This window comes from Scatophagus argus, chromosome 1, assembly GCF_020382885.2.
Source record: "Scatophagus argus isolate fScaArg1 chromosome 1, fScaArg1.pri, whole genome shotgun sequence".
NCBI lineage: Eukaryota > Metazoa > Chordata > Actinopteri > Scatophagidae > Scatophagus > Scatophagus argus.
Window position 1 is genome coordinate 16,769,388 of NC_058493.1, and position 13,769 is coordinate 16,783,156.

General features: G+C 40.0%; 1 protein-coding gene across 3 annotated transcripts in view; it reads right to left on the bottom strand.

Moving 5' to 3' along the window:
• LOC124058252 (polycystic kidney disease protein 1-like 2) overlaps positions 1–13,769 on the bottom strand; it is a 21,698-nt gene continuing 7,929 nt past the window's right edge. For 2 of the 3 annotated variants that reach the window (XM_046387307.1, XM_046387297.1), the window contains exons 10-42: positions 13,609–13,756; positions 13,039–13,237; positions 12,774–12,885; positions 12,542–12,683; positions 12,112–12,324; positions 11,499–11,641; positions 11,186–11,365; positions 10,971–11,108; positions 10,490–10,636; positions 10,271–10,395; positions 10,070–10,190; positions 9,216–9,344; positions 8,906–9,131; positions 8,447–8,637; positions 8,103–8,333; positions 7,533–7,634; positions 7,219–7,397; positions 6,978–7,124; positions 6,657–6,856; positions 6,077–6,303; positions 5,777–5,993; positions 4,918–5,390; positions 4,133–4,229; positions 3,917–4,057; positions 3,645–3,830; positions 2,809–3,139; positions 2,193–2,326; positions 1,971–2,098; positions 1,709–1,869; positions 1,177–1,387; positions 974–1,075; positions 754–885; positions 1–617 (exon numbers count right to left, since the gene is read on the bottom strand). In XM_046387307.1, the coding sequence (XP_046243263.1) occupies positions 459–617; positions 754–885; positions 974–1,075; positions 1,177–1,387; positions 1,709–1,869; positions 1,971–2,098; positions 2,193–2,326; positions 2,809–3,139; positions 3,645–3,830; positions 3,917–4,057; positions 4,133–4,229; positions 4,918–5,390; positions 5,777–5,993; positions 6,077–6,303; positions 6,657–6,856; positions 6,978–7,124; positions 7,219–7,397; positions 7,533–7,634; positions 8,103–8,333; positions 8,447–8,637; positions 8,906–9,131; positions 9,216–9,344; positions 10,070–10,190; positions 10,271–10,395; positions 10,490–10,636; positions 10,971–11,108; positions 11,186–11,365; positions 11,499–11,641; positions 12,112–12,324; positions 12,542–12,683; positions 12,774–12,885; positions 13,039–13,237; positions 13,609–13,756 (5,772 nt within the window). In that variant the 3' untranslated portion in view covers positions 1–458. The remainder of the gene's footprint in view (positions 618–753; positions 886–973; positions 1,076–1,176; positions 1,388–1,708; positions 1,870–1,970; positions 2,099–2,192; positions 2,327–2,808; positions 3,140–3,644; positions 3,831–3,916; positions 4,058–4,132; positions 4,230–4,917; positions 5,391–5,776; positions 5,994–6,076; positions 6,304–6,656; positions 6,857–6,977; positions 7,125–7,218; positions 7,398–7,532; positions 7,635–8,102; positions 8,334–8,446; positions 8,638–8,905; positions 9,132–9,215; positions 9,345–10,069; positions 10,191–10,270; positions 10,396–10,489; positions 10,637–10,970; positions 11,109–11,185; positions 11,366–11,498; positions 11,642–12,111; positions 12,325–12,541; positions 12,684–12,773; positions 12,886–13,038; positions 13,238–13,608; positions 13,757–13,769) is intronic. The other variant, XM_046387316.1, reaches the window with a different exon arrangement.

The window sequence follows — 13,769 nt, forward strand, 5'->3', positions numbered from 1 at the left end:
GTTTCATAATAAGCAACTCTTTTATTACCACTGAAACAATGTTATTTGGCTACTTCTTAATACTTACTTGTGACAAACATGATGATATACATTCCTGTAACATGTTGCTGAATATGTTTCTGTCTACGACTGCACATGGCTGACAAATTTAAGATGACAGCTGATGAAAAGTTTGTTTTTGTCAGATTTATGTAAGTACAGTGTTTCACTAGTATCAACGATTAATTATTTTATGGGATGAAAACACTTTGTACAAGTCACTTAGTTGCAGAAACACACATTTATTTACTGAACTTTACTTTCAGCTTCTTCTGGTTTACAGCAGAATGAAATGCTAATAATTTATAGATATGCTTAAAGGCTTAATACTCAGTCGCAAAGCAACAACATGTTGGTTTGGCTAAATGAAGCAAGCTATGGCAAGAAATAACAGAAGCAAAGAATTCAGTGGGAACATTTCAACCGTCATGTACGTTCCCAGAAGAAATCGTTGAGGGTCCATTATTTGAAGCAGATGAAACAACTGTCCTCTCAGGTTGTTGTTTCTTACATTTGAGTCCAAACAAACTGCAGAGTTTCATCAGCATCAGGTCCACAATCTCATCCTCTTCTGATGGCTGTAAAAACAGTGAGTAGTATGTATATATCAAGGAGTATCAAGTCATCAGAGTCAATTCATGTTTCTTTAAATATGAGATCTCACTTCCACTATAGCATGTGTACAATACGACAGACTCTGCACGGGCAAGTTACCGTGTGATGTATCTGCTCTTGACTGAAAGCCACCAAAATCACAGAGATGAAGAGGTTCAGCACCACAAAGGTCATGAACACAATGCAAGAGCCAATGAGGAAAGCACCAAGCACTGGATTGTAGTTCAGAACCTGAGGGATGAGGAGGAAGACATACATTGAAAAAAGGGTCGAGTGTCATAAGCTGCTGTGGTGGAATTACACTTGCCTCATAACTAACCTCTTCATAGTTAAAAATACCAAGCTGGAGGCTGATAATGGTCTGTGCAGCATCCAGCAGAGTCCGATAGGAATAAAGCTTCCACCCATACATCAGATTAGACTGAAAAGTAAGAGAACATTTTATGTTAATAACCACCATTTGAATTAGTTCTATTTCACAATGTAGGGCAAGTTGATGTTGAAGTATGGGAACCAGCTCACAGCAATAGAGTAGGCCAGGAACATGATGGTCATGACCACCAGGAAGCCTGAAATATCAGTCCAGGCTCGCTGCAGCGTGGCTGTGATCATGTGTAGCTTTGGGTTCAGTCTCAGCAGGTGCCACAGTTTGATTGTAGCCAAAAGCACAAGGAAGGCAATCAGATACCCCAGCACCGCATCAGCCTTGGCTGTCTCATGGAAACTGGCGTATCTGGAGACCGTGCATGAGAGGACAGAGCTTTGTTTGCATAAGCAATTGGGAAAAAAGTTTTGAGAGGACTGAGGAAATAATAGCTGACCTTGTAATGTTTTCCTATTTACTGAGTTTACTGTTTTTTTAATTAACAGATTCTTTCTCTATTCATCTCCAAATTTTTTAAAAAAGGTATTCTCTCTGAGGTTGAGGCGTGAGCTGCATTGTTTTGCCACAACATTACACAAAATGCACAGTAAACAAACAAAACCTGTAGCTGATAACAAGGTTAAGATATGATCCTTGCTTAGATTGTATGCTTGTATGGGCTGTGCTTACTGTTCTTTGTTGTTCTGGTAGTACTCAATGTCCCGCTTTCCCAGTAAAGTTCTCTTGACAAAGACAGAAAGTGCGCTCCAGCTGAGAATGATAATTGCCAGCTCCAGCAAGTTCCACTTCTCCTTGAAATAAGCCCATCTCTGCTGCTTCATAAGCTTCCCCTGTCAGGATGAAAGAAGTTTGTGTAAGCAACTTACATTGTTATTACTAATAGGTAGTAGGTATTACTAGGTAGTAAATTCTAGGTGTAATGAATTGTTACCTGGACAAACATGTAATAGATGATGAAGAGAAAGTAGATGGCTTCAGAGGCCATGACAAAGATGTGAAGGCCACCAGTCGACTGGTAAAGACGCACGCTCTGAAGCTCACTGCGGAACTGGAAAGCTCCTGTGGGAAACACAAAGTGAAAGACGACATGATTCTTGTAACAGTTTAAGTGTCTTTGCAGATCTCACACAGTAGCAGAACGTGAGCTACTTACCTATGGCTGTGGTCTCAAGCATGAGAGTGACAATGCAGAAGAGGTTGACGTTGGCATTGTACACAGTGAACTCCGCAAAAATCGCCTGGGTGTACACATCAAACCAGGTGTTGTCATAAAGGTACTGAAGGACTCTACGAAGAGAATAAACATGGCTAAATTATGTGATTTATAAATGCAATACCTTACTATACAATTTGCTCCAGATGCTGACAAAATGCGTTACTTAAATCTAAAGATGTAGTATAAATCTTTTTAAATGTGAAATTTGTTTTTTGTTTTTTTGGCTATACAGTGTTAAAAAATAAGAAAAACTGCAAGTTCCTAAAAACAAAACTATCTTTCAAATGCTTATTTTGTCTGAAAATGCAAAAGAATTAATTTGCATTCAGCTAATATATACAGAAAAGCTATAATTCCTGATGCTTAAGTAGCTGGAACCTACAAAAGACATTTGTATATGATAAAATTTCTTACAGTGATTAGTCAGTTACTAAAATTGTTTATCAATTTTCTGTCAATTAACTAATCATTAAGTAGACCTATCATTTCACTTATTTGTATGTCATTCTCTTGGGTTAATTTCAGTGGGTCCTTAATATATTACAGTGCCTACCTGCTGGCATTTTGTAAATCTGGCCCCAGATCCACCACAAACCCTCCTCCCCTGTAGAGCATGACGCTACCCCAGACCGGGTAGGCTCTCAGTGTACCCTGGGACTGGTGCGTCCATGGGCTGTGAAGGTTCACTGAGGCATTATCACCCACAAAGTGGCTCCAGCCTGGACCGTAGGAGCCCGTGTCCTCCAGATCCCATGAGTATAGAGCGTGACAGTGTTGCTCAGACTGCTTCATGGGGAGAGCCACATGGCAGGAGTTTTTATGCACCCTCACCTGGCGAAGACGAGCGTTACCCACCAGCTTGGAGTTTCCATCTGTGATGAATCCTGCAATAGGTTTATCAGGTCACTTTATTTGTCACAGTCAAGACTAAAATAAGAATAAATAAATTTGGTCGCCATATTTTGAACAAATATTAACACTGTCACAGTTCACAGAAAATGTGTGAAAGCATTTTATATTCATATATTGTTAATATCATGTAGTATATGTAGCAGAGTAGTAAGAAGCAAAGGCACAAATGAGAGTTCAGTTTGAGGTATTGCAAAGATATATATTTGAGTGTAATTTTTTTTTACTTTACTTTGCTTTACTTTACTTTTTTGAATCCAAACAACAACAACAACAAAAAAACTCATATCTGTAAATTCTCATATGTATACTATATTCACAATTTATTTGCAAACTGTCATGAATTGAAAATCTGAAATAAAAAGGCCTTGATTAAGATAAAAATGATGAAAACTAAATAGCTTGCATGTGTGCAAATGTTAAAGGGAAATCATGCAAAGCAGTCGTGTGCAACAGTCACTGACGTCACAACATACAGACCTGGATACTCTCCAAACAGGTTGCTCAGCAGAGTTGTGTTTGCCCAGTTGAACACATCCTGAATGCTCATACTGTCTGAGATGTCTTTGCTGAAGCTCTGTCGGATGTGTTGGGTCAGAAAGAAAGCATTGGGGTCCCTCTGACCATACGCGACCAGGAGCAACATCCACATGAATCCCATGTAGGCTGTGTCACAAGCAAATATTTAACTTCAGCATCTCAAACTGTAATAAGCTGCATCCTGTCCTCAGGTGTCAAAGTGGTTCTCCTACCAAGTATCTCCCTTATGAGGGCAAAGACTTTCTGCTCTTTAATCATGTTGTTCCTCATCCTCTCGATGTCAGTAGGAGGTGGTGGCTGATAGAAACTGCATGTGCTGTCTCTTCTTGCTGCACGCATTGTGTCTGGATCATCTGAGAAAGGAATACATTTTTCCCCCCATACAGAACAATGAAACAACAAAGATGGAAAATTGGAAATAAACATACCTGAGTTTCTCAGAGTCTCGTCTATCTGAGGTTCTCCATACTCCTCCTGGTCAACTTTCTTCAGAACAAGAGCAAAGAAAGCAGCAAAACCAAGCACCTGTGACAGAAGAATTTCAGATTTCAGTACGGATTTCATGATGATTAATGTCTTATGAATTATTATAATTCAATAACTGATAATATATGACAGTTAAAAAAGAATGAATAAAATGACTTCACAAATAAATAAATCTATCAGTAAATCAATCAAATGAAATGCATAAAATATGTTTATAGCTGAATCGAAATTAAATTTAATTCAGTTGTTCACTTGTTTAAGTGTATTTTCAGTCTCCTATCAGAGCTTATTTGACTTGACTTTTTTATTTTTAATTAATTGATAATAATTAATAATTAATTTCTTTTATCACCTTTTTCTTTTATTACTGTAATTGGTTTAATATGTAAAATGTAATAATTTTTGGATTTGTTGATTTCATTTTTAGCTTTGTATGAAGCACTTTGTAACTTTGGTTTTGAAAGGTACTCTGGAAAACAAATATTATTTAAATCAAGACTAGAACAATTTCATTGGCTCTTTAGGGCTTCGTTGTGGCAAAATGTGTTGAGATGTGGTATGTGACAAGAAGTAGTAGAAGTAATGCAATCACATAATTTGATAAGCACAACAGTTGGACATTGATTGGAAATGGCCCAAGCCCAGTTTATGAATTACTCTGTAAACATTGGAATGCTATTCCTGTTTATTCCTGCACATTCTGACCATGAACTGTAACATCACGCACCTTCACGGGTTGGGTAATAAAGAGACTCTCGAAGAAGGAGACCACCATGGAGATCAGCCAGCTTATAGAACGGTCTTTCCCATATGTCAGACCATACATCATGGTGAAATATCCCGACACACCACTTGTTGCAATCACCAGAGTCCAGCCAACAAACACAAACCACCATGGCAGCCCTCCTTGACAACACTTCCGGGCAGGGTCTCCGTTGATGCTCTCTTCTGGACTGGGGCTGCCATCGAGCTGGGCTGCTTCCAGGCTGGACGAGGGGAGGTGGTACTCCAGGAGACCTTTCATCCCCTGAACCTGCTGCATGGCTCGGTTGTAGCTGTCTGGGTTAGGAAAACGAGATGGTCCCAACAAACGCAGCTCCTTCTCGACATGACGCAGCTGCCTGTACAGGTACCTGCTGTTGTTGCTCTTCTTCTGAACTTCATCTGAGGTCTTCTCAGGGCTCCCCCACACACTGTTCTCTGTCAAAGCAAAAAACAGTATTAGTCAGTTAGTTAACCCTAACCCTAAGCTTTCAACCCAAAAAAATCAACAGCTCAATTAAAAGTTGTTATTCGGGGTTCTTTTTTTCTGTGATAGAAAATAAACATATATCTACACATTCAGAAGAATTCAGTTTTCTTATAAATTTTCTTTTAGATTGTTGCATTATTTATTTTCATTTTCAGCATGCAAATGAAACCATAATAAGGGCTATAGTCTAGCTGCAAAACCTATGGCAGGATCACATCACCATCATTAGATCACTTTGTTGAATACATCTGCATAAGTTTGGTCGAGTGAAACAGGGAAAAAAAAAAACTGAAAATGACAACAAGAGTTTTGTAAAATTTATGGTGTTCTTGACCTTGTAGATTAACTGCATGTAAACTGAGGATCACAGAGCGGTCGCCCTTTGAGCTGTCAGTGTAGAAGTCTTGTACCACACGATTCTGCCGCCTGATGATATCCTCCACCAGAGACAGCAGAGTGTTGATGTCTGCCTGCTGACCAGGCCGGAGCTCCAGGTCAGGCAGTGGACTCTTCATGGCCTTAGACAGTGACTGAGCAATTCTCTTTATGTCCTGACGTAGAAACAATATCAAGCACTTTAGGTATGCCAAACAGAGGAGTTATTTCCTCTTCTTCCAAGATACAAATATGTTACCTTGATCACAGTGTCTGGTGTGATGTCCTTCAGCTCTTTCTGAGGAGAAGAAGTCTGTGAGGGAGAAACCCGGACAGTCTTCCCCTGTTTAGACGCATCCGTTTTGGTGGCCTTCTCTCGAGGACGAGTATTTCTGAAGATACTCACAATAAGAAGATTGATGGGAAACATGATGATTGAACTTTGAACTCCAATCATAACTTGTTGCCAGGTGAACTCGATGTGACCTGCAAAAGGAAGTGTTACTTTGAATAGAGTTTGTCATTAAAGTACAGCTCTTACGGTAAGACTTTAGAATTTGAGTTATTTTGGATACAAGAATGCACATCTATGGATACTTAGCTAAGTAGTAAACCATCGGCGCTAATGCCCTGTAGCACTGATCTTGCATGATAAAAACCTTTTACATGGACCTTTTGCGCGGTTTTATCACGCAAAAGGTCAATTTTTTGGTGTTATAGCTGAATAAGCATAATCACATCTTTTCTGTGTGTGTATAGTGGGTTCGATCTTCTTTATACAACTAATTTAAAAGTATTCTATTGTGTAACAAAATAATCAGGGCATTCTTGTTGTGTACCCAGGTCCATGGTCTGCTCAGAGGGGTCAGTAGGGATGCCCCAAAACATGATGCTGGTTAGCATGGTGCACAGCAGCAGGGAAAAACAGCAGGACACTCGCTGCACGCGTGTGAAAGTGCTGCAGGGAGGCCGACTAATGACAGAGAACCAGATGTGGCCATCACGGAAATCTTTGGCCGTCTTCATGAAGAACAGGTTACTATGAAGTATTGAAAAACAGGACATTTGGATTCAGAGGTAATACATAAACAATAATACAAAATCAAACAAAATTAAATTTCTTTGTGATTTACTATTACCAGATCCATAGTTGGTCTTACCTAAACCTCTTCAAATCCATCTCTGTGGCAACTGGGAAGACCTTGTCAAGAGTGCACTCTCCCACATCCACAGCCAGCCAGGAGTTACACAGGAAGTGCCATTTCTGACCACTCTCCAGATCTTGCACTATAACTTTGTTGACGTACCTGCATGTAACATCAATGATTATCAACCATGTTTCTAGTAACAAACTCAAGCTTAACTTTTATTTAATCTTCAGTCTTGCGCTCTAACCCGTACCATGCAGGGTGTACTCCTGAGTTGTCGTGCCACAGCCTGATGCTCTGCAGATCTCCTAGGGAAAAATGTGTTGTAAGAAGAAACATGTCCACCCCACCCCTCTCAAACACTGGCTTCTCAGGGTCTGTGAGGTGGTGGGGGTCACTTTCTCCTTCTGTACCCAACAGAGTTATCGTCACCTAAAACATCACAAAATAAAAAGTCAGTCAAGATAGACAGAGATGCCCAGAGTTGTGTCAGCATCACCAGTACTGTGCAGCAGATACAGCTTTTGTTTCTGTGAGTCCCTCTAAGTTTTAACAGGCATTACTGACCTGAGAAGAGGTGCCTGCACCATGCCGATGCCCTGTGCTGAAATTCAGCATGTAACGATACTCAGCCAAGGGGTCATTATCCTCAAGCACTGTTATCTTCACCTACAAGTGAGTGCAAAGAGTTGTGACATAAAGAAAATGTTTGAAATATGAGGTAAATGAAACAATGGAAATCATAAAACTGTTAGGACTGCATATTCTGGTCTGTGTGTTTTGCTTTCCTTGTGTGTCTCTTCTATCCTCCCTCCTCCCCCCAACTTTCCCTGTATGTTTGGTTGTCTATCTGTGTGAGCCAATCCGGAGCAGAGCTGGGCGGGTCCTCTCAGTCTTCCAGTCATCTCCTCTTCTGTACACCTGTCCTGCATCATGTGCCAATCAACTCAACTGCTTACTGCCACTCTATAAGAACTGGTCCTCTCTCTCCACCTTTGCCAGATTGCACTGATATGTCAAATGCTGAATAAAGTATTCTGCTATGGTACCATTAAGGATTTCATATGAAATGGGTGAGAAGCCAAGTCTGAACAAATCAACAACATAATGCGGGGGAAAGTCTTCACTGAGAAATACCTTGGCTGAATCCTGGATGTCTTTCCTCCATGCCCACACAATTACCAGGAGATAAGCAGCAAAGATGGCCCCCACAAAACACACAACCACAGGATTGTTAGCGAAAGTGGCAAAAAGTTCTGCGGTGCGTGACACATCCACCAAGTTCGGCATGACAAAGAAAGAGCTGCCAAAGAAAGTTAAGTGGTTGCATAGGCACTGAGTGACCAAAGGCGTGGTCAGTGGACCGACCTGAAGACGGAAAAGGAAAAAAGGAAAACCATCCAGTCAAACTTCACAGCTCATTTTTAAAGGATGTATTGATGCTACCACTGTAGATGCGTTTTGTTTTGATTTTTAATTACCCTGCAGCCGTCTTCACTCCAAGAAGACTCGGTTTCATTCCAATATTTGCACTGAGCAGCGATGGAAATGACAGTGACAGTGGTATTGATGGATTTGACACCTGGCTCGACAATAGGCTTCATAACAAGGTAGTGCACTCCAGTATCTCCTGTTCTGTCTTTGGGACTCAGAACCCAGGTGTATTTTTCTTCTGTGGTAAAATGACAGACATGTTCACATGAAAAAAACTCTACAATCTAACAAATTCTTTTATTGCTATATTAATGAATATGTCGGCTTATAGCAATACGCTAGACACTATGGGCATGACAGCTGCAATCATTTGTTAATAGTTAATGGGTCTGTCGCCTACAAAAATCTAACTGTTGGTTCTACAGCTCAAATACAGTACAGCTCAAATATGACTTTCAACCATATCATGTACTCCAAACAAACTAAATGTGGTAGTTTTATTTTACCTTCTGTGGAATTCTCTAGCGGGATCTTAGTCTTGGCCACATAATTCTCATCATTTGGGTAATCTTTACATCCCAGGAATAGCATGAAGGAAATGTCTTCAGATGGCTCCATTTTCAGCACCAGCGTGACATCTGGCGAGGGAACGTCAATTATTAATGTGCTGAAATTGGCAAGGTCCAGGACTGTGCTGTTCTCCTGGCCAACGTCAAGTCTTGGTAAGAGAATCTGCAAAACCAGAAAACAAATTCTTCTAAATAGTGCACTAGTGTTATCTGAAGTAAGTGCAGTAACTTTAAAAATAAATATTACCTCTATTTCTTCAGGTAAGTTCTCTACAGGAACAACAGTGCCATCCATTTTGGTGAGAGAGAGAGATCCTACGGTTCCTGTGATGTTTTCCTTCTTCCAAGAATATGGATTTGTCTCAAAACTCATCATCTAGAAGGAAGAATACAAATGTTGCAAAACTGTTGGTCAGATTACAGTCTGTTTCTGTCAGTTCCATAGTTGTAGAGGATCTTAAAAAAAGTTTTGAGATTCAATGCTTCATACACTATATAGACAAAGGTATTGGGCTTGGTCTGTGTCCACTGCACAGAGCAAAGTCAAAAGACACAACTAGATGAGTTTGGTGTGGAAGAACCTGACTGGCCTACACAGAGCCCTGATTTCAACCTCATCCAACACCTCTGGGATGAACTGGAACAGAGAATGCGAGCCAGAACTTTTCATCCAACATCAGTGCCTGACCTCACAAATGCTCTAAGGCATGAATGGGCAAATATTCCCACAGAAACACTCCAACATGTGTGGAAAATCTTCCCAGAAGAGTGGAGACTGTCATAGCTGCAATAGCTGTCTATGTATGTAGAATGTGATGTCATTTAAGTCCCTGTTGGTGTAAAGGTGACATGTCTCAGTTCATTTGTCTATATAGTGTGTTTTGTGTGGTGTTCCTAAAATTAGATGAATTTGGGTCAAAATGAGTATGAAAATTAAAGGCGAGGAAGTAGATTAGTAACTGGTTTCGACATTATGGACATTCAGCTATTAGGAAATACATTATACTGCCCACAATGACATCAGGCTGCATCAGATTCTTTCAGTTCTCTGTAAAAGTTTTTTTATTTTCATTTATATGACACACAGAAACACACACGTACTCTGACGTCCACCGGCTCCTCTGGAGAGACAATATGAGAAGGCAGTGTTGGTAGGGAAAATCTGGAGGAGCTGTTCTTCTGGACATTTATGTCCTGCATTTGCATCTTTTCTGGAGACACTCTGCAGAAAGCACAATCAGACTTAGTTTAATTTCAGCAGTTTTTTGTTAAGCACACGTTCTAGTGTCAATCATCTCTTACCTGTTGACATACACGCTGATGTGACCAGAATCAATGATGGCAGGGCCTCCATTCGGCTTTTTATTATTTAGCAAAGCACTTTGAACATTGTTTATCCCAGTGAGAAGAAAATCTGAGACTTTTTTCTGAGGAAAACATATCACATCTTGTTTGATAAAGGCCACAGAGCACTGAGGAATCACAGATATTTAGTATCAGAAGTGATAATTTTGTTCTTACATTTGATGAAACATTCAAAATGTTACTGGCTGCTTCAACTATTGGTGTAGCTGCTTGCATAACTTCTCCGTCATCGCCGCTGTCCTGATTAACCCTGACAGTGCTGAGAGAGGAGCTGAGGTCTACCAACAATGAGCCAGCTTCTTCCTTTGAGGAAATAAAGCAACAGAAAAGATACAGCTTTCAAAGGAGCTAATAATCATGCATCATAAGAGGAAAGCATCTGCTCTTTTGGTTGAGGCAGTAAAAGCACTTTTAAATCGCCTGGTGCATGTTGCTGCATGTTTGCCCAAGTCAAAAATGAAATGTCCTGCATCCTGTACTATTATATAATATTATATATTATATAATAAGTAAAAATATTTTGAAATGGCTGTCTTAAGTGAATCTTCTTGAACAATGGACACTTGTTGATTTATTCAAATGCTACGTAAAATTGAAAATGTTTTTCATATTGCTGTACTGATCTACTGTTCTATACTTGAGCGGCGGGACTGAGCTCGTCTGGGCGCTGGGTGAGTTCAGCCACAGCTCTGGCGGTCACTTGCACTTCCTGAGTTGAGTTGCTAGGTGAGTCCAGCAGGACTGTGGTCATTTTGGTCAACATTTGCTCTCTGAGCTGAAAGAGAAGGAAGTGCCGATTAACATCGGTGCTCTCCACGTGAGGTGTAAGCCTTATAGACATCATTCTGTTACCTTCATCCTTGCATCCTTCTGATCCTGGCCAGCCTCTGCATTCAGCATATCGGAAACTGAAGCAAATATTTGTCCGAGAGCCTCACCCGACAGCAGACCCTGTTGCTCTAACTGACTCACAGTATCCTCCACTGCAGATTGGAGAGCCTCCACAGAAGTGCTGGAACTGCTTTTCCGCACCTTGAGGAGCATTAACACCCACTCAGAATTATTCAAGGACTTTTACATGAAAAAAAGTCTTTTTCCAATGTGAATTTCTCCAATCCTCATCCTCTCTCTCTCTAAGCTACATGATTACTGTTAGATGACAAACCTGAGCGGACACAGTTGCGGTGGCTTTCTCATATTCATTTTTCACAGTCACCACAACAGACAAACTGTAATCGTTGTTCTCATCTCCGAGAGGCAAGAAGACAGATTTCACCTCGTGCACATTACTGCAGCGCAGATGTTTGCCTTAAAGATAAAAGAGATGATATTTATCTGCATACAGGTCATTTTAAACAACATGCATTCATTCATAGATGAGTCAGCTTTCTCCCTTTAGCAGATGGATGTGAAAACAGATTTCTAGTGTCAAAATGAGCATCCATCACTCTGTTTAATGAAGGTCAAACATCTAAGTGAAGTAAAGATAATGAAAACATTTCTGAGTGGAGGGGTTCTGAACGTATGGATCTTACTCTGGGATACATTTATAGCATGTATGAAGCAATTGACCCAAATTATTTGGCAACATGATCTGTCTCTGAAGTAAGCTGCTGTCATTTCAATCTCATCTTCTTTGCTTTGCAGATCAGCAAACCTCGACCTGCTTTTTTTCCTCACTTCTTCCCAATTTGTACTTCTCCTACTTTGTTTCGTTTGTTTGCTTGTTTGTTTGTTTCTGTTTAAAGGTGAATTAAGAAACCAGTGCACATTCTCACCTGTGTCTGTTTTGAAGCAATATGAACAGCCTTTAGAGCAGAAAGAACTTGCTTTGCAGGTAATGTCAAAAGCATCGAGAACTGTTCCTGACGGTGGAGAGATGCTGCAAGATGGGGGGCTGGGCTCTGTAGGTGCGTCAGTTGCAGGTGGTTGAGTTGGCTCAGGACCAGGTATTGGAAGAGTGTACTTGGCAAACCCTGGCTTGTCCTTTCCTGTTCAAAGAAAAATCATACATTTTGTAAATCAATCAATCTTCTTTCAAAGCTAGAAGTTGGAAAATCATTATTTCAGATGCAGCAAAAGAATGTACATTTTAGTTCTGAACAAAGCACTCGGTTTCAAAAGTATTAAAAAGATTCCCGACTGTTAGTTATACTAACCCTTAATCTATTTGCAAAAATTCTGATTGACTATGGGATGAAAACGCACCATAAGCAATCACAGTGATGTTGTTCAATGTGTCCCTTGAAACTTTCAGATGTTGGCTATGTATAACATATTCAGTATTGCCATCTTGCTTCTCAATAGGAGGCCTTCTTCCTGCTCTGGAGTCACATCTCCTGAGGTCACCCTGGGAAAAGATCACTGGTTAATAACTATTTCTTAATTAATTATTTAACTAATTAATTACTTAATTAGCGTAATTTAAATGCTGATTTACCGTCAAAGGTTGGGGGTCCTCAATATACCAAACAACATCTGGGCAAGTTGTCAAACAGCTTAGTCTCAGCTTTACATGGTTGTTCGCATTTATCGAAACACAATCATCACAACTGCAGAAATAAAAGTAAATATATGACTAAAATTTATTCCAGCTCTTCATATATCCATCTCCACAGGAAACGTCCTCTGTCAACTCCCACCAACAACCTGCAGAGTAAATATAATGAGGATATTTGAGCATATATTGTAAACAGTTTTGTCACCTGATGGTGACGTCTGTGAATTCTTTTGGAGCAACAGTGATGCACTTTGAGGCTGAGGCAAGTTTAACCCATTTTCTAAACCAGGTTGTTCTCCTCACAATCACAGCGTAAGTGAAAACATCAAAAGGATCTGGAAGGCAATCTCTTTCAATAATGTGAGTTTCATCCTTTGTTTTGTTTTTGCATTTGCAGTTTCCTCCTGCACGAGAAGAAGCAGAGACAGAACTTTAAAATAGAGATTAAACTGCTGCTGTTGTATAATATTCACAGTATCATTGTTGTATATTTTTACATTTACAGGAAATGAGCAAAATGACAGAAGCACAAAATGCAACCCACTAGAACAGAACCAACTAACCACAACTGAGAAAACGTCATCAAAAACCACGATGACTAAAGATGAAATAGTGATCTACACTGAAAGTATGACACCAATTCTGTTGAAATTAAAGTGAAAATTGGACACTAATTTGGTTTCGGTTGCTCTCATCTTCCACTGCTGGTGACCAGATGTTGAAGCTATAAGCGGTCCAAAAAATGGATGGATAGTGGTGAACTGATTATACTTACTACATTTCCATTCAAATATGAGTCCTTTGCTCGGTAATGATTCGTATCCAGTAACGCTCAGTGTGACATTCTGGGTGTAGTCAGCCAAAGTGTCTGGAGTAGCAATTATTTTCAGGTCTGTGGAGTTGTCGACACTCACATTTCCTGTCTAAAGATAAAAA